Source organism: Herpailurus yagouaroundi, unplaced genomic scaffold (assembly GCF_014898765.1).
Source record: "Herpailurus yagouaroundi ecotype Mexico unplaced genomic scaffold, PumYag 182, whole genome shotgun sequence".
Classification (NCBI taxonomy): Eukaryota; Metazoa; Chordata; class Mammalia; order Carnivora; family Felidae; genus Herpailurus; species Herpailurus yagouaroundi.
In genome coordinates, this window is record NW_024412413.1 from 15,431,528 (window position 1) to 15,452,283 (window position 20,756).

The 20,756-nt window shown below is 34.8% G+C and overlaps 1 protein-coding gene and 1 non-coding gene across 3 annotated transcripts in view; both read left to right on the forward strand.

Annotated features, from left to right (window-relative positions):
- CRY1 (cryptochrome circadian regulator 1) overlaps positions 1-20,756 on the forward strand; it is a 99,104-nt gene that overhangs the window by 68,816 nt on the left and 9,532 nt on the right. For both annotated transcript variants that reach the window (XM_040490989.1, XM_040490990.1), the window contains 5 exons: positions 15,416-15,558; positions 18,546-18,730; positions 19,129-19,217; positions 20,002-20,142; positions 20,224-20,535. In XM_040490989.1, coding sequence (XP_040346923.1) covers positions 15,416-15,558; positions 18,546-18,730; positions 19,129-19,217; positions 20,002-20,142; positions 20,224-20,535 — 870 coding nt within the window. The remainder of the gene's footprint in view (positions 1-15,415; positions 15,559-18,545; positions 18,731-19,128; positions 19,218-20,001; positions 20,143-20,223; positions 20,536-20,756) is intronic.
- On the forward strand, positions 8,091-8,209 carry LOC121041111 (5S ribosomal RNA). The gene has a single exon (XR_005795562.1). It is a non-coding gene; the product is annotated as a 5S ribosomal RNA (ribosomal RNA).

Here is a 20,756-nt window from a genome sequence, read left to right on the forward strand (position 1 = left end):
AATAATATAAAGAGAGATCTGTAGCTGTGTGTATGTTACCCCCCCCCTGCTTTTTAAAACCAAGATAAGAACACACTATATTTTACACCACCTGTGCCAAGCTTTATTCACATAGCCATGTGTTTTGGAGATTGTTTCCTGTTGCTTCCTCAGTCTTTTAAATGGCTTCATAGTGTTCCATTGTGTAGGTATGCTGTGATTTTTTTTAACAAGCTTTCTACTGAACATTAGTCATTTTCCACAGGCCTTTGCTAATACAAATAATGCTGTCAGTGAACATCCTTGTCCAAATATACATCTTTGCTCATATGTGCTCATACATTTTTGGGATAGAAGAGGACTTTCTGGGTCAAAGGGCTATAATGAACAACATGCTACTAATAATACAAAACTGTAGTTTCATGGCAGAGTTTTTTAACTTGGTAAAATCTTAAATCTCCTAGTCTTACTTTGCCTTTTTTCCCCTAATGAAAACATTAGTCCTAGAGAGATTAAATGAGTTGACTAAGGTCATGCAGCTAGCTTATGGTAGTGCTCAGACCAGAAGTTGTTTTCTTGGCTATCTTTTTTTTGTCCATCCCTTCCTATTTATACTATTAGGATTCCTAATGTATATCTGCTTTTTGGTTTTTTTTGCAGCTGTTTGATTCATCAAAAAATTTTAATAGTAATGTGCCTGTTTCTAATACAGATGAGAACAGTTCCTTTCCCTGAGTGAAAATGTCCCCAGTGTTGGGAATCAAATCAACACTACTTAGTCTTTTTCATTGGTATGAAAGAAACCTTTAATGTTTAGGATTTGGCTAATGCAGCAGTTCTGGCTACTGAAAATTTACTTTATTAAAGTATGTTTTACTACTGTGGCTACTTGGAGTCAGAATTTAACCTAGGTACATGGAAGAGTTGTGGGTAGAAAGAATATCAGAAACAATGGTAATAGTTTATCAGCAACTCATGAGTATAAAATGTGTGTATCTCTAAATCCATGTGGTATAAGTAAACTGAATCCTAAGATGATTTTACTTGCAAAAATAACGAAACTTAAACAACAAGTGTTTAAAGATACGGAGAAAAGGAAACCCTCTTGCACTGTTGGTAGGAAGGCAAGCTAGTGTAGCCACTGTGGAAAACAGTATGGAGGTTCCTCAGAACTACCCTATGATCCAGTAATTGTACTACTTGGGTATTTATCCCCAAAATACAAAAACACTAAGTCAAAGGGATACATGTACCTCTACATTTATAGCAACATTATTTACACTAGCTAAGCTATGGAAGCAACCCAAGTGTCCATTGATAGATGGACATAAAAATGAAATCTTGCCATTTCCAACAAATGGATAGAGTCAGAGAGTATAATGCTAAGCAAAATAAGTCTAAGAAAGGCAAATACCATATGATGTCACTCATGTGGAATTTAAAAAACAAATAAGCCAAGGGGAAAAAAGAGAGACAGATCAAGAAACAGACTCTTAACGGTAGGGAACAAACTGATGGTTACCAGAGGAGACAGAGGTGGGGGAATGGGTGAAACGGTGATGGGGATTAAGGAGTGCACTTGTTGTGATGAACACTGGCAGAGAAACAGTGGTTTCTGCATGGGCCATAAAATACAGATACATGAACACACACACATGCATAGATGCTTACTGTTATATTCAGGTTGTTCCTTGGGCTACATACAGTAGTTTGTATAAAATACCACTTATGGAAACTTCCTTTCAGATTATACACTGTGTCTAGAGCCATAGAGGGAATTCCTTTTTGATTGCGTTGATGTTTTTATTTTTACTTTTTTTTAGAGGCACTACATGCATGTGTTTAAAAAAAAAAAAAAAAAGCCTAAAAGGTTATGCAGTAAAAAGCAGGTCCCCTTCCCACTCCCCACCCTCACACCCTGTTTCTCTGAGGGGGAAGACTCTTTTGTCCATAACCAGCTGACTCATTTATATTATTGTCTCTGGTTTTATTCTAGTACAGAAGATAGAATTTTTAGTAGGTAAGTAATCCTATTTCCTACATGGGAGGTAAAACTGTTTTAGACCTGGTAGTAGTACTTTAGTTGGTTGGTATGGTGACAGTGGCTCAGTACTGATGTCTGCTGTGTATCTTCTCTTTATAGCATTCATTCTATTTATATTGAATAGATTTAGGGATAGGGTCAGGGAATTTTTATACACACATATATGTGTGATAAACTATTGTGTTTTCTGATGTGTTTTCTACTTAGGATTTTTCCCAGTTAAATTCTGACTTAATATAGGACTTTTTTGTTAACTTTTTTTTTCATGTTCTGAAGAAATGATAAAGAAATTTAGACACTAATGTAGGCAAAACTAGGGTAACACTATTAATCATATGAATCTTGTATCAATTATTATTATGCAGTTAAATCTTGCATCTTCCACATTTGGTGCCAGAATGAAAAGTTACCAAGACCTTGTACATTCTAGGCCCAGCAGGAACTTTTAATGAAGAACTTAAAGAGTTGGTTTAAAACATTCTCATTATATCCAAGAAACAGGGACATGTGGCTAAAGTCTTTTATAGGTGGACTCATTGAAGCATAACAAAATGTTTTGTCCAAAATCATAGAATAAATCAAAGAACATCTAAAGCTACTAACATTTCACATGCATAAAATTCATGCATTTTGAGTTATTTTGGATTCTTTATTATTTTATGGTACATGCTCATTTGAATAGGACAATTCATTCAATAGATATTGCTTGTCTGCTATTACAAGGCAGAGTTCAAGGTGCTGAGGATATACTAGTGAACCAAACAGCAGATGTTTCTACCTTCATGGAGCTTATATGATAGTGGGAAGGAGGCAGATAATAAACAAATAAATATGCAATGTCAGGCAGTGATAGGTGCTAAAATAAAGTGTGGGATATTAAGTGCCAAGGTGAGTGAAGGGTAATTATATGAAATCATGGAAGGCCTCCCTTCTAAGATGACATATGAGCAAACCATGTGAAGGGATTAAGCCATGCAAATATACAGGGTGTGGCATTGTCAATCCACAACATTTTGCACCTTCTTCCATCAAAAGGTAGAGTTTATTTTCTCCCTTAAATCTGGTTTGGCTATGTAACTTACTTTGGCCAACTGCCAAGGGAGATATTGAATTCCAAACCCTAAGCCTCAAGCAACCTTGAAGCTTCTACTTTGCCCTTTTAGAATGCTCCTTGTATCGTGCTGGGAATATGGGCTAGAATATCAAATTATGGGAGACCATGTAGAAATAGAGGGCCAATCATGAGCCAGCACCAAGGTCTGAGATGTATGAGAGAGATTATCTCAGATCTTCCAGCCCCCACCAAGTTGTCAGCTCATTGCAAGCTCATGAGTGAGCCCAGGTGAGACCAACAGAACCACTATCTAGTTAACTGACAGTCTTGTGAGAATCAATCATTTTGAGCTACTAAGATAACTGCAACATGGGGAAATAATGATGCAGGCAGAGGGAATAGCAGTTACAAAGGCCCTGATGTGGAAGCATGCTGTGACTTGTTTAGGAACAGCAAGAAGGCCAGCGTAGCTAGAAACACACAGTGAGTGAAAAGAAAAGAGAAGGTCAGAGAGGTTTCAAGGAGCCAGATCACAGGGCATTCTTTATGGACCATGTTTAGGGGTTTGGCTGTTACTCTGAGTGAAATGGGATGCCATGGAAATTTTTGAGTAGATGAGTGACATGATTTCACTTACATCTTTTTTTTTCTTTTTTATTTATTATTAACATATGATTGAGATACAATGTTATATTTCAGATATACAGCATATCAACTCAACAATTCTAGACATTAGTACTCATCAGAAGTGGTCACCATCAGTCACCATTCAATGTTATTAAAATATTGACAGTATTCCCTATGCTGTACTTTTCATCTCCATGACTTTTATTTTGTAACTAGAAGTTTGTACCTCTTAATCTCCCTCATTTATTTTGACCATTTCCTCACCTGCATCCCCTCTGGCAACCATTAGTTTGTCCTCTGTATTTGAGAGTCTGTTTGGTTTGTTTGTTCATTTGTTTTGTTTTTCAGATTCCACATGTAAGTGAAATCATATGATATTTGTCTTTCTCTGATTTATTTCACTTAGAATAATACCTGCTAGGTCCATCCATGTTGTTGTAAATGGCAAGATTTCATTCTTTTTTGTGACTGAGTAATATTCCATTGTGTATATATGTACTACATCTTCTTTCTCCATCTATAAATGGACACTTAGGTTGCTTCCAAATCTTGACTATTATAAATAGTGCTGCAGAAAACATAGAGGTACATGTATCTTTTGAATTAGTGTTTTCGTTTTCTTTGGGTAAATAGCCAGTCATAGAATTACTGGGTCATATGGTATTTCTATTTTTAATTTATGAGGACCCTCCATATTGTTTTCCACAGTAGCTGCTCCAGTGTACATTCTCACCAACATTGCATGAGAGTTCCCTTTTCTCCATACTCTTGCCAACACTTGTTATCTCTTGTCTAAATAAAAATTTATTTTTTATTTATTTTTTTAATGTTTACTTATTTATTTAGTTGGGGAGGGGCAGAGAGAGAGAGGGAGAGAGAGAGTCAGCACAGAGCCTGATGCTGGGCTCTATCCCACAACTCTGAGCTCATTACCTAAGTTGAATCCTAGAATTGGACACTCAACCGACTAAGCCACCTAGGTGCCCTTCTTGGCTTTTTAATATTAGCTATTCTGCCTGGAATGAGTGATGTTGAGCATCTTGTTTTGTATGTTGGCCATCTATATGTCTTCTTTGAAAAAATGTCTGTTTAGGTCCCCTGACCTGAATTATTTAATTAAATTACTATAATTTATAATAAATCAACTTTATTTAATTACATGTAATTACAAATGAATGTAAAAATTTATTGTAATTTTATTTATTATCATTAAATTATAATAAATTAACCTGAATTAATAAAAATGAAGTTTTTATTTAATCAGATTTTAGGGGGCGTTTTTGGTGTTGAGTTGTATAAATTCTTTACATATTTTGGATACTAACCCCTTATCAAATTGATATATCATTTGCAAGTATCTTCTTTCATTCGATAGGTTGCCTTTTTGTTTTGTTGGTTTCCTTCGCTGTGCAAAAGCTTTTTATTTTGGTGTACTCCTTATACTTTAATTTGCTTTTGTTTCCCTTGCCTGAGGAGACGTATCCATAAAGATGTTGCTTAATCTACTGTCTCATCTTAACAATGAGAAGAAAGTGAATATGCCACAAAATCATGGTTTTTTTTTTAACCTACTAGAGAGTTGAGGACACAAAGAAACCTAAATAAACTAACTTCCATAAAGCAATGAGCCTTTCGTAGGAAAGAAGAGACTCATGGCTGGCTATATTCCTGGTGACACACCAGAAAGAAAAGGGAATCCACTGTAGTTGAGAGTAAAAAGAAATCAGTAGAAATTTTACCTAGCTTTTGTGGTCATATATGGACTGACATGGCAGATTAGAATCCCAAGAAACCCAAATTACAGAGCAAGTTCACACTCACTCTCTACAGTGCTTTTGTGGAATACCAGTGGCAATATACCAAAGGCTAAACCAAAGCAGAAGAGCTGAGAGAGATTCCTCTTGAAGTGCTACTGGGCATTCACTTAGTGCAAAGTAGCAGTCCACTGAAGCTGGGGACAGGACAGCAGGCTAGAAAGATGTCTCCAGAGGAATAGAAAATTAGGGAGCAAAGCTGGAAAGCAAAGAGAACTCCGCAGCAACCATAAGACTGATGGGTAGCAACAAGGTACAACAAGTGTACAGTTTGTAAAGCTATTGACTGGGTTGTCAAGCAGAGAGAGACATCTAGAATCTTTTCCATACTCAAATTCCAAGCTCTGTCGAAGAAGTTTGGCTCCTACCCTTAAAATATTTGAACCCAGTGGTGAATGGAAGGAATTTAACTAAAGTAGCAACAAAGCCAAGACCCACCTCAATTACAGATGATAGTAATTCAACTTCTAGCAGTCAGAGCCAAGACTATGCAATTTTCTAGAGATAAATATTATTTATTCCATCTCTATTCTTTATACCATTGTCATACAATCAACTTATGAGACACATGATGAAGCAGGAAAATGTGACTTGCAATCATGTAAAATGAAAAAAAAAGAAAAAGCAGAAATAGCCCCACAGTTGATGCAAATGTTGGGATTAGAATTAAGGACTTTGCAATAATTATGCTATAGATATTGAAGAATCTAGTCGAAGGTGAAAAATGTGATTAGGTGATAATTTCAGTATAAAAGTGGAAACTATTAAAAAGAAGGAAATGAAGAATTCATTCAGTGGGCTTAATCCAGATTGGACAAAGCAGAACAAAGGATCAGTGAACTTGAAGATGGGCAATGGACACAAAAATAAACGCAAAATGCATGAAGGACCTGAATGTGAGGCAGGAAACCATTAAAACCCTAGAGGAGAGAGCAGGAAAAAAACCTCTTTGACCTCAGCCGCAGCAATTTCTTACTTGACACATCTTGAAAGGCAAGGGAATTAAAAGCAAAAATGAACTGTTGGGACCTCATCAAGATAAAAAGCTTCTGCACTGCAAAGGAAACAATCCACAAAACTAAAAGGCAACCGACGGAAAGGGAAAAGATATTTGCAAATGACATATCGGACAAAGGGCTAGGATCCAAAATCTATAAAGAACTCACCAGATTCCACACCCGAAAAACAAATAATCCAGTGAAGAAATGGGCAGAAGACATGAATAGACACTTCTCTAAAGAAGACATCCAGATGGCCAACAGACATATGAAAAGATGCTCAGCGTCACTCCTCATCAGGGAAATTCAAATCAAAACCACACTGAGATACCACCTCACGCTGGTCAGAGTGGCTAAAATGAACAAATCAGGAGACTATAGATGCTGGAGAGGATGTGGAGAAACGGGAACCCTCTTGCACTGTTGGTGGGAATGCAAACTGGTGCAGCCGCTCTGGAAAACAGTGTGGAGTTTCCTCAAAAAATTAAAACTAGATCTACCCTATGACCCAGCAATAGCACTGCTAGAAATTTACCCAAGGGATACAGGAGTGCTGATGCATAGGGGCCCTTGTACCCCAATGTTTATAACAGCACTTTCAATAATAGCCAATGTTTATAACAGCACTTTCAATAATAGCCAAATTATGTAAAGAGTCTAAATGTCCATAAACTGACAAACGAATAAAGAAGATGTGGTTTATATATACAATGGAATACTACTTGGCAATGAGAAAGAATGAAATCTGGCCATTTGCAGCAACATGGATGGAACTGGAGGGTATTGTGCTAAGTGAAGTAAGTCAGGCAGAGAAAGACAGATACTATATGTTTTCACTCTTATGTGGATCCTGAGAAACTTAACAGAAGACCATGGGGGAGGGGAAGGGGAAAAAAAAGTTACAGAGAGGGAGGGAGGCAAACCATAAGAGACTTCAATACTGAGAACAAACTGAGGGTTGATGGGGGGGTGAGGGAGAGGGGAAAGTGGGTGATAGGCATTGAGGAGGGTACCTGTCAGGATGAACACTGGGTGTTGAATGGAAACCAATTTGACAATAAAGTATATTTAATATTTAAAAAATAAAAATAAAAAAAGAAGATGGGCAGTTGAAATTATCTCAGCTGAAGCACAAAGAGAAGGAAGTCTTTAAAAAGAGAACAGTCTGTGAAACAATAGTAAATGGCCTGATATATGTATAACTGCAGACCTAGAACATAAGGGGAGAGAGGTTTGCGACAAGAAAAAAAAATGTTTGAAGAGATAACGGTTGACCATTTTCTAAAATTGATGAAAGATATCAACCCACAGTGTCAAGAACTCAAAAAACCCTAAAGAGCATAAATATAAAGAAAACTACATCTTGCCACTTCATGGTCAATTAACTAAAAGCCAAAGATAGAAATTTTATAAGCAACCAGAAGAGAAAAGACATATTCAGGGAACCACAATAAGAATGTTGGTGGTTTTTTATTAGAAACAGTTGAGTCCAGAAGGCAGTCGAATGGCATCTTTAAAGAACTACGAACAACTTTGTTAACGTAGCAAAAATATTCATTTAAAAAAAGAAGGTAGTCTATGGCCATGCCACCCTGAATACACCCAATCTCATCTGAACCCGGAAGCTAAGCAGGGTTGGGCCTGGTTAGTATTTGGATGGGAGACCACCTGGGAATACCAGGTGCTGTAGACGATATAGATAGATAGATAGATAGATAGATAGATAGATAGATAGATAGATAGGAAGAAAGAAGATAAACAGGTAAATTTAAATTTAAAAAGAAAGTAAAATGAAGGCATTTTCAGACAGTCAAAAATAGAATAATTCATATCCAAAAGATCTATACTGTAAGAAATACTAAAAGAAGTTCTGCTAGGTGAAAGGAAATCATTCTGAATGAAAGATAGGATCTGCAAAAAAGAAGAAAGCACTAAATATATGGGTAAATACAAAATAACTTGTTTGTTATTTTTAGTTATGTATATTTATATATCCTATTTTCTTTAAAAGACTGTTGACAGGTTAAAAACAACTAATAGTGAATTATAGGAGGTAATCAATATTAAGGGGCTTATAACATATATAGAAATAAAATTTATAACAGGATCACACAAGATGGGAGGGACATAAATATAAGTATATGTAAGTTCTTGCATTATTCAATAGTAATATATGATTTGAAGGTAGTTAGTGGTAAGAATGCACATTATGATCTAAAATAACATGAACAGCTACTTCAGAAAATTCAATAGAGGAATTTTAAGTGGGATACAAAAAATATTTGACTCATTCACATGAAAGCAGGTAGATAAATTTAAGCTCAACTATGCCAGTTGTATTCGGTGTAAATAGTTTAAACTCTCCATTTGAAAGGCACAGAATAAAAAGCAAGAACCAACTAGATGCTGATGAGACATTTTAAAAATATGAAGAAACAGGAGATAGAGGTTTCCAGTTATGGAATAAATAAGTCACAGGAATAAAAGGCACAGCATAATGAATATATTCCATGATATTGTAATAGCGTTTTATGGTGACAGATAGTAGCCATATTTGTGGTGAGGATAGCATAGCATATAGAGAATTTGAATCACAGTGTTGTTGTACATCTGAAACTAATGTACCATTGTGTATCAACTATACTCAAAAATTTTTAATGAATAAACAGTTTGAAATAAAAACAAGTGGAAAAGATGTGCTTTGCAAACAGCGTAAGAAAGTAGAATTCAAGGCAAAATTAAGAGTAATCTTACATCAAGAAGGTATAACTATTATAAGTGTACATGTACCAGGTAACAGCATAAAAACATATGAATCTCAAACTGATAAACTCTCTCAGTTGTTGATAGAATATACAAAAATTAATAAAGATATAGATGATATGAATAATGCTATCAACTGATTTGGTATACTGATATTTGCAGAACACTATACCCCAAAGCTATAGAAAATATATTCTTTTTTAGCACATATGAAATATTCACCAAGAGAGACCATATGCTTAGCCACAAAATGGGTATTAATAAATTTCAAAAGATTGACATTCTATAGAATGTATTCTTTGGCTTCAATAGAATTAAATTAAAATGAATAGGAAAAAAATCATAAATATTTATAACTGATAATGGAAAAATATATAAAAATTCATGAGATTCACCACTTTACTTCAGTTAAAAATAGTCTTAATATTAGGGTAATTTCTTTAAAATATTAAAATTCAACTTGTCATTAAAAAAACAAACATTTATGGGATTCAGCTACAGCAGTGCTTAGAGGAATATTAGTAGCTTTCAGTACTCCATTAGGAAAGAAGGAATCAAAGAACTAAGCTTCCACCTTAAAAAGTAGAAAAAGAAAAAATTAAACCTATAGTATAGTAAGTAGAAGAAAGGAAATAACAGAGGAATGAAAATCAGTGAAACAGAAAGACAATAGAGAAAATAAATGTGCGATAATTTATTGTCTGTCAGCTCTAATTCACCCTTCTAAGTCCTGCTATGTGATAGTGAAGCTGGATGCTGTAAACATTTTTCCTTTGCCAGCTGGCTTGATACTAGAATTCCTCAATAGATATTGTTGGTGGTTCTCTGCCAAGTCATAGTAGGAGAGAAAGGGTTTTCCTTATTGGTAGTCTTGTGTGTTTTTCCTGCCACATTAGCTAGCAGTTGAGCATATGGGAGGCCCAGTAGTCTTTACCTCAGCCTCCCTCCTGAGCAAGCCCCAGGTTACCCACACCCTCTGGTAAATTTCCCTGCCCCTGATAGGCCACTTCCACAGACCAGCTGCAGTTCACCCAGACCCCTGTGTAGGAAGTTTCTCAACCACCCAGCTTACTATTAACCAGGTCTGGCCTTGCCCTTTAGCAAGTTCATTCTCTACAGGAAAGGTTTTGTGTTACTGTGGCAGCAAGATCCATGCATTAATGTGGGAGTCTCAGTGGAGGGTTCTTTTCTTCTGAGTTCTTAATTCATTATTTACTTATTTTCTCTCCATTTAGTGGTGGTGGCTGTGTTGTGCAATTGCTAATTTTGGACACCTTAGACAAGTACTATCCAACAGAAGCCACATACATAATTTTAAATTTTCTAATAGCCACATTAAAAAAAGTAAAAAGAAACAGATAAAGTTATTTAGTATTATTATTATTATTATTTTAATTTTTAGCGTGAGCAGGGGAGGGGGCAGAGGGGGAGAGAAGCTTTTAAGCAGGCTCCATACTCAGTGCAGAGCCTGATGCAAGGCTCAGTCCCATGATCCTGGGATCATGACCTGAGCCAAAACCAAGAGTCAAATGCTCAACTGACTGAGCCACTCAGGCGCCCAGAGTTAATTTTAATAATATATTTTATTTAACCCAGTATATCTAAAATATCCTTTTAATGTAAAATGAGTATTAAAATTTTAAGCTATTTTAATATTTTTTTCATATGAAGTCTTTGAAATTCAGTGTATATTTTATGTTTACAGCACATCTCTGTTCCAGTTAGCTACATTTCAAGTGCTCAGAAGCCACTTCTGTGGGTAGTGACTATCTACCATATTGGATAGTGTAGCTTTAACTCCTCTTTTACTCCTTGTCATTGTTGACCACCTTTTACTTGCTAATATTCTTCATATTAAATGTTCCCTGTTCAAATTGCTGATGTTGTCTGTTTCTTGACTGAATCCTGATTGATTTCAGTCAACAAAGCCAAAAACTGGATCTTGAAAAGATTGAATTGATAAACTTCTAGCAATATTGATCAGCGTGAAAAAGGGAGAAAATTTCTGTCATAGCATTTCTATCATTCTTTATCAGGAATAAAAAAGGGGGCTATCACTAGAGATTCTCTAAACTTCAAAAGTATTATAAAGGATGTAAACATGATGCCAATAAATTAGACAACCAAGATGAAATGAAAAATTTCTTGAAAGTACAAGTTACAGAATTCTCAGAAAAAGAAAAAGAAGGAAAAGTGAATAGTCCTTTATCTCTTAAAGAACTTGAATTTATAATGGAAAACCTTTCCATAAATAAAACTCCAGGCCCAGAATGGCTTTAATTGTGAATTCTATCATGTATTTGAGAAAGAAATCATACCAATTTTACAGTACTTCTCAGAAAATATGGGGAAATGTTGGGAACACTTTCCCAAAACATTTGTTTTATGAAACCAGCATAATTCTAACACCATACTCTAATATCAAAACCTGATAAAGAGATTTTAAGGAAAAAAAGGGGGGGGGGGATAGCCAAATGTCTCCCAGAAACAGACTCAGATATTCTTAATAATATATTAACAAATTGAAATTAGCAATATTTTTAAACAATACTACATCATGATCCGGTGAGGTTTATTCCAGGAATACAAAACTGGTTCAACATTATAAAAATCAATTAAAATAATTCTTCCTAGTAATAGAATAAAGGAAAATATATTATGATTATCTCAATAGATGAAGAAAAAGCATTTGACAGAATTCAACATTGATTTATGATTAAAAATACCTTTAAACTAGGAATAGAAAATTTGTAAGTGTTAATTTGATAAAGGTTGTCTATAAGAAAACATAACTAATGCCATTCTTAATGGTGATATATTGAGTACTTTCTGCCTAAGATAAGGAGTAAAGCAAGGATATGTACTTTTACCACTTACTGAAAGCTAACCAGTGTAATTGGGAAGGAAAGAGAGTAGATAATTAGCTTACCAGCTTATTACCCTTTTCCCCATATTTCCTATCATAGCATTATATTTTTTTCTAATAGTTAGTACTTTTTAAATTTATCTCCAGATTATCAATCTTCCTCAGTAAGCTCCAGGAAGGAGGGACCTAGTGTTATATCTGGCCTGTATTAAGAATTATAATATTTGACGTATGAGTGAATACATTTAATGTTTGGGGAACCTTCTCTTCTGTATCTTTTCATATTTATTGTGGAGAGATAATCACTAATTTATCCCCAGAGAAGAAGTTAAAGATTTCATTGGTGAGTTTAGTAGAAGGACCTAGCTGAGCATAGCTCAGATTGTACCTTTTCTTTTCTTCACTTGCTAAGAACACATATCCTATTCTCTTCTCCTGAGTCATAAATTTTATAGGGGAGCCCCCATTGCAGGGAAGGTGTTGCTTATCATTGGGTGGGTAAATCTGTTTTATTCAGGGATGAAATATTCTCAAGCTTACCTGCCCATAAACCTAGTATGTTTTCTCCAATTCTTCTTTACTAGTAATGTGGTCTATATTTTGATCTTTAACTGTGATTTATGTTCCCTTCCTTTACAAGGAAAAAGGGAAGGGAGTGTTACTGAGTCATCTTAAACTCTATCATCTATCTAAAAACTAAAAACTTATTTATAAAAAAATCATAGAGGGGCGCCTGGGTAGCTCAGTCGGTTAAGTGTCCGACTCTTGATTTTGGCTCAGGTCATGATCTCATGGTTTGTGGGATTGAGCCCCATGTTAGGCTCAGCACTGACAGCATGGAGCCTGCTTGGGCTTCTCTGTATCCCTCTCTCTCTCTCTGCCCCTCTCCTACTCATGTTCTCTCTCTCACTCAATAAGTAAACATTTAAAAAATCATAGAATTTTTAACTACTACTTAGGGAAAAAAAGTTGTAACGTAAAAGGCAGAGAAAGGTTGCTATCATTAAAATATAAGGAGCTCTTACAAGTCCAAAGAGAAAAATTCATTGCCATAGAAAACCAAGCAAACATAAGCTGCAACTCACAAAACAAGAAATATCTGAATGGCTAGTAATAATAGCTGCCATTCATTGAGGACTTACTGCATACTATGTCCTTAACAATTTACTTGCATTATGTCATGTAAACAGTAACAATGGTTTTTTTTGTTTGTTTTACTGTAGCAAATACATAGTTTTTATTATATGCTAGCTACTCTAAGCACATTACTTACAATCTACCTATTTTATAAACGAGGAAGCAGGCAGGCAGGAGTTTAGCCATTTGTGCAAATAGTTGAGCCAGTCTTTTAACTCAGGAGGTCTGAGTTTAGAGCCTATGTGTGGTTTTTTTTAACATTTATTTTATTTTTGAGAGAGTGGATGTGTGTGTGCATGCGTGAGGGAAGGACAGAGAGAGAGGGGGACAGAGGATCCAAAATCAGGCTCTGTGCTGACAGAAGAGAGCCTAATGCAGGGCTCAAACTCACCAACCATGAGATTGTGACCAAGCTGAAGTCAGAAGCTTAACTGACTGAGCCACCCAGGCGCCCTTAGGTCCTGGGTTTTTTAAATGCTACTTTATACTTCTTGTCCATAAAACAAAGAAATATAATGCTTTCCTACTCATTTTAATTTTATTTTTAAATTTCAAAAACAGTACGTGATTGTACTAACAAATGTGAACAGTGCAACTGTGTGTAAAATAAAAAATAATTACTTTATTTGCACTCCTAAATTCTACTCTTCAAAGGTAAAAGCTGTTGATCACTTGATATGCATTCTTCAAGGTTTTCAAGAAAATAAAATTTTAAAATTTTAAAAATTATTTTTCTGTTTATTCCATGTGTATGTATGTGTTAGTTTTTTTTTGTTTTTTTTTTTAAACCTTTAGGGGCGCCTGGGTGGCGCAGTCGGTTAAGCGTCCGACTTCAGCCAGGTCACGATCTCGCGGTCTGGGAGTTCGAGCCCTGCGTCGGGCTCTGGGCTGATGGCTCAGAGCCTGGAGCCTGTTTCTGATTCTGTGTCTCCCTCTTTCTCTGCCCCTCCCCCGTTCATGCTCTGTCTCTCTCTGTCCCAAAAAAATAAACGTTAAAAAAAAAAATTAAAAAAAAAAAAAAACCTTTAACACATGCTGTTGGCAAGTGTATGGGGAGCAAGCACTTTGGTGTACTGCTGATGAGAGTGTAAATTGGTACACTATATCTGGTGGAAAATTTGGTGTGTCTATAAAAATTTTAAATGTGCTTACCTTATCCATTCATTGTTTTTCAAGGGACTATTTCTAGGAAAAATAGAACAAATGCCCCAGAATGTTTAAGATGAACGCATAAAGATAAGGATAGACACTGCATGGTTTATAGTAGCAATTTTTTTTTTTTAATCACACCATTGGAAACAGCCCTTGTCTAAACTGTCCAGGTTTAGAGAATTAGTGTGTTTACTATATAATTAGTTAACTAATGGTAGAATTGCTGTTGATTTTTTTTTTCTTTGTAAGATCTATCAGAGTAGATTTTAGAATTAAAAAGAAAAGCTACTACCCTCTGGGGAAATCAGTTAATTACCTGAAGTCACAGTCTCCACACTGAAAATCACTATAAGGAGATGTGTACATAACTTATCAATATAGCACCTGATACTCACTAAGTATCTGGTATTATTATTACTATCTCTGTATCTCCACAGTTAGCATTTTTTGGTAATCAGAAATAACAAATTACAAAAGAGTACCTCAGCAAAGCATTGTGTATACCATATTAACTATCAAAGGTTTATGAAAGACCAATTCTTAGAATCAACAGACATAAATTCAGGTATTCTGGCTCTTTGTGAACATGGGCAAGTCCCTAAATTTTTAAAATAATCCTATCTGCCAAATGGAGATACCAACCAAAGAGGTAAACTGAGGATTATTTTGAGGAACAAATGTAAATTATTTGAAAAGTAGAGTGCTATACAAACACATTTAGTGTAGGAAGCTGGTTTTAAGCATATTATTAGATTGTCTAATGCCTAGTACAATGCTTGAACTCTAATCACTATACATTTCTTAACATATTTTTGAATTTATAAATTGTGTGGTTTCTTCCTGCATATTCAAAGTTTGATTTATGTGTAATAATTTCATATGTAGAGTTTGAGCTTATCACTTTTTCCAGAATGTGTTGTTGTAATAGAAAAAATAATTATTAAAATTTGTGTACATTTTTGTCCGTTTTTCTTACTTTAGGAATGGAACATTACTAAACTTTCAATTGAGTATGATTCTGAGCCCTTTGGAAAGGAACGAGATGCAGCCATTAAGAAACTGGCTACTGAAGCTGGAGTAGAAGTTATTGTACGAATTTCACATACATTATATGACCTGGACAAGTAAGTTTTTCTTTTATTCTGGTAGAATATACATAACATAAAATTTGTTATCTCAACCATTTTTAAGCATACAGTTTAGTGGTATTAAGCACATGGACCAGTAAGTTTTAACCTATGGGACTTAAGTTTGTGAAATGAAAATAACAACATACACATAGAATTATGGGAGAATTAAATGAATGTATGTTAAGTCCTTAGCCTTTTAACTGCTGTGATTTTTTATTTACTCAATGAGAGATGCCAAAATTACAGGCACATTTAGTGCATAAGACACTCAGAATTTCACTTTCAAAACTATTATGAGTATCACATAATTTTCCTTGACTGTTCTAACTCAACCTGTGGTCTTGCCTTTCAGGGCTCTTAGTAATATTAATCTCATAGTTCATATGATATAAAGCTATACTACGCTTTGATATGTTCAGTATGATTGTCTTAAATTATTTTATTTCATGCATGTATATCTTTTTTTAATGTTTATTTATTTATTGTGAGAGAGTTAGAAAGAACATTTACACAAGTGTGCAAGCAGGGGAGGGGCAGAGAGAGAGAGAAGGAATCCCGGGGGGGCCTGATCCCATGAACCATGCATGACCAGAGCTGAAACCAAGAGTCAGATGCTTGTCTAACTGAGCCATCCAGGTGCCTCTCCTGTATGTATACCTCGTCTGGATTTTAATTTCAGATGCAAATTGTATGTAATACTACTTTGCATAGCTGTAGTCCTCTAAAATGTGGCATAATAATCTTATTTCTCAAAGTGTATTTTTTTTTTAAATATCATTTCTTGGTGATGCTTTGTCCAAAAAAAATTCTGTGGTAAGTTTAAATTTAGAAAGTATTTATATTCTTTGAATTTTGAAGGTTTATAAGATTCATTAGCGTACTAACTTTGGCATACTGTCATCCTTACAAGTGCTGAACTTGAAATCTCATAATTTATGTACCTTTTAAATACTTTTTTAGTTCTTTGCTCATTTTATCTAGTTAATAAAGCTAATTCTATAAGTTACATGAAAAACTAGTTAATTTTGTTCTACTTTTCCAAATGTATAAAAACTGTAGTTTGATTCAGGCAGGGGTCTTATTTGATATTAAGCTGAAAGTCATATATCTCTTATATATATATATATCTTATTGTTTTTGGTGCAATTATAAATGAGATTATTTTCTTAATTTCACTTCCAAATTCATTCCATGAGGCCAGTTCAGCCTGATACCAAAGCCAGATAAAGACCAAAAAAAAAAAAAAAAAAGAACTACAGGCCAATATTTCTCATGAATATAGATGCAGAAATTCTCAAGAAAATATTAGCAAATCAATTTCAGCAATACATTAAAAAAATCATACATCACGATCAAGTGCAATTTATTCCAGAGATGCAGGGGTGGCTCAATATTCGCAAAAAATAAACATGATACATCACACCAATAAGAGAAAGGATTAAAACCATTATGATCATTTTAATAGATGCATAAAAAGCATTTTACAAAGTACAACATCCACTCATGATAAAAACCTTCTGCAAAGTAGGTCTAGAGAGAATGTATCTCAACATAATAAAGCCTTGTATGAAAAACTCATAGTCAACATTATATTTAATTGTGAAAAACTGAGAGCTTTTCCCCTAAAGTCAGGAACAAGACAAGGATATCCACTCTCACCATTTTTATTCAACATAGTACTAGAATTCCTAGCCACAGCAATTAGGCAACATAAAGAAACAAAAGGCATCCAAATTGGTAAAGAAGAAGTAAAACTCTTGACTATTTGTAGATGCCATGATACTGTATATATAAAAATCCCTAAAGATTCCACCAAAACACTACTATAACTGATAAATGAATTCAGTAAAGTCACAGGTTATAAAATCAGTGTGCAGAAATCTTTTTGCATTCTTATACACCATGAAGGAAAAATGGAATTTAAGAAGACAAATGAGCATAAGGAAAAAAAGAGAGAGGCAAAGCAAGAAACAGACTCTCAACTATAGAGAATAAACTGATGGTTACCAGAGTGGGAGGTGGCTGGGAGGATGGGTTAAATAGGTGATGGAGATTAAGGAGGACACTTGTGAAGAACACTGGGTGTTGTATGAAGTGTTGAATCACTAAAGTATACACCTCAACCTAATATAATACAGTATGTTAACTAACTGGAATTTAAGTTAAAAACTTTGTAAAAATGTACTACATTTGGATTAAGGAAACCTTGATTTCCTATTTATTAGTTATGCAACCTTGACTAACTTATTTAACTCTTTCAGTAGGCTCTAGTTTTTGATCCATAAAATGAAGGAATTAGATTTTACAGTATTTCTTTTTTAGGGCTAAATGTCAAGCAAATGGCCATTGTAAAAGAAAATAATTGGTTATTCCCAAATAGTGTCTGATCCAAACTACCATTGTCAAAGCTAATTTTTCTTTTTACTATAACTTGATTGAGGCAATCAGTGATCAGAAGTGAATGTAAAATGTACATAAGATACGTATGCTGACATTTTAAACAAATGCATGATAAGCACAATAGAAAATAGCAAGTGATTGTCACTACAGTAATATAGAATCCTAATTAATGAGACTTGCTCATTGCTCCTTGATATTGTATTGGTCTGGTTTAGTTTTTACTGATGATTAAGAGATTCTTTGAGCTGAGTTTTAATGTTTTTACCTTTTCATATGTATTATTTTTATGTTATTGCCTTTAGGCTAATTTAGCTGCTTGTTTTTTTCACTCATAGATGTTTAATGATACCCTTTGTCTTAAAGGTTTTGGTATTTGCATACTGTATATTTTTGACAAGTAGCAGATGTTTAAAAAATTGCGAGAATGGTTTTTAGATTCAATAACTACTTTAGTAATTTTCATGGTTGTATAAGGAGCTTACATCTGCCTAGAAGTCTTAAGTAATTAATTTTATTTTCTGATTTTAAGCCTTTTCAGAACTTACCAGTCAAATTATATTTTTATTTTACTTTGTTATTAGGATCATTGAACTCAATGGTGGACAACCACCTCTTACTTATAAAAGATTCCAGACTCTCATCAGCAAAATGGAACCACTAGAGATACCCGTAGAGACAATTACTTCAGAACTAATAGAAAAGTGCACAACTCCTCTGTCTGATGACCATGATGAGAAATATGGAGTCCCTTCACTGGAAGAACTTGGTAGGTGTAAATGGTAATAAATGCAGAGCTTAAGAGTTAATAAATCACTCAGAAAATCTCACTTCTAATTTGACATGTAAAGTATTTTGCATTAAGAGGGAAAGGAGAAAAAAATCTAAAAGAAACTCTTAAACTAAGAAGTGATAAATCTGTACATTATTTATGTGTTCTATAAATGTGATCTATCTGTGATCACCTTAAGATGTTCATCCTAAAGAATAGAGACCATGATGTATCCTTATATATGAGGAGTTATCCAGGGCCGTCAATTCATTTTTATGCTACTGTCATAAATTATTCTGCAAAGTATTTTTTTCCTACTTGTTGCGGTTCAATAAAAATTATTTTAGTTCCAGAAGAATATTTTTTCTTTTTTCTTTTTTTTGTTTTTTTTTTAGGTTTTGATACAGATGGCTTACCCTCTGCAGTATGGCCAGGCGGAGAAACTGAAGCACTTACACGTTTGGAACGGCATTTGGAAAGAAAAGTATGATAACATAGATCATGCTTGTATTTCCAAACTGGCATCTAAAGAATAATTTCACTCTTTTTTAAAACCAAAAAGTAGACTGTTGAACGAGAGGAATTGAGAGAAATAGTTAAAACAGCACAGACCTAATTGTTTGAAAATTAACAACCATCTCTTCATTTAGATATTTTTTTTCCTCCTCTGCTGATTATTTCCTCTTTAGCTACTACCAATACTACCTCTTCTTTCTGTGTAAGCTGGTATCTGATGACCATAACTTTGAAGCTAAGATAAAGTTCTTCTATTTCACCTTTACCTCAGTGTCAAGGAGACAGGTTGAAAGTGCTCTCAGCTTCGTGTTAGGAATTTGAAGGTAATTTATTTCATATGAGTATGTGCTACACCAGGATGGCTAAAACAAAAGAATGCTTAATTGTATTCTGCTGTGTTTTTTATTAAAACATGATTGTGGCTGGGATAATAAGATATTATTCTCCAAGAAGTATGTAACTTTTTTTTGTTTTTGTTTTTGAGAGAGGTTAGAGAGTGTGAGCAGGGGAGGGGCAGAGGGAGAAGGAGAGAGAATCTTAAGCAGGCTCCATGCCCAGCACAGTGCCTGAAGCGGGGTTTGATCTCATGACCATGAGATCATGACCTGAGCAGAAATCAAGAGTTGGACACTCAACCGAGCCACCCAGACGCCCCAGAACTATGTAACTTTAAAGAAATATATATCAGTTTTAAATACTCTTTAAAATGGAAAAGGCAATTAGTTAGCATAATTCTCTCTGTGTATTTTCAGGCGTGGGTGGCAAACTTTGAAAGACCTCGAATGAATGCAAATTCACTGCTTGCTAGCCCTACTGGACTCAGTCCTTATCTTCGATTTGGTTGTTTGTCATGTCGACTATTTTACTTCAAACTAACAGATCTCTACAAAAAGGTACTATCTAAAACTGAAGCTTGATTTTCAGAATACTTTTTTAAAAATTGCTTATAATACTTATTTGCATTTTAACCTTAGGTAAAGAAGAACAGTTCCCCTCCCCTTTCCCTTTATGGGCAACTGTTATGGCGTGAATTTTTCTATACAGCAGCAACAAATAATCCACGCTTTGATAAAATGGAAGGAAACCCCATCTGTGTTCAGATTCCTTGGGATAAGAATCCTGAGGCTTTAGCAAAATGGGCAGAAGGACGGACAGGCTTTCCATGGATTGATGCCATCATGACACAGCTTCGTCAGGAGGGTTGGATTCACCATTTAGCCAGACATGCAGTTGCTTGCTTCCTGACCCGAGGTGACCTGTGGATTAGTTGGGAAGAAGGAATGAAAGTAAGTATTCTGCTAACTAATATGGTACAGTCTTACTTTGAAAGACTCTGTACTTTATTAAACAATTCCTATAAGTTGTCTATTATGTAGATTCGTTTATAGTCTAATTTTTTCAGTGGGTAAAGAATTTAAATCCCTAAAGAGGCACACTCTTGGAGAGCAGAATGGTGTAATCAGATAGGAAAAATGTGAAAACTGGTTTGATTAACCTAAAGTCATTT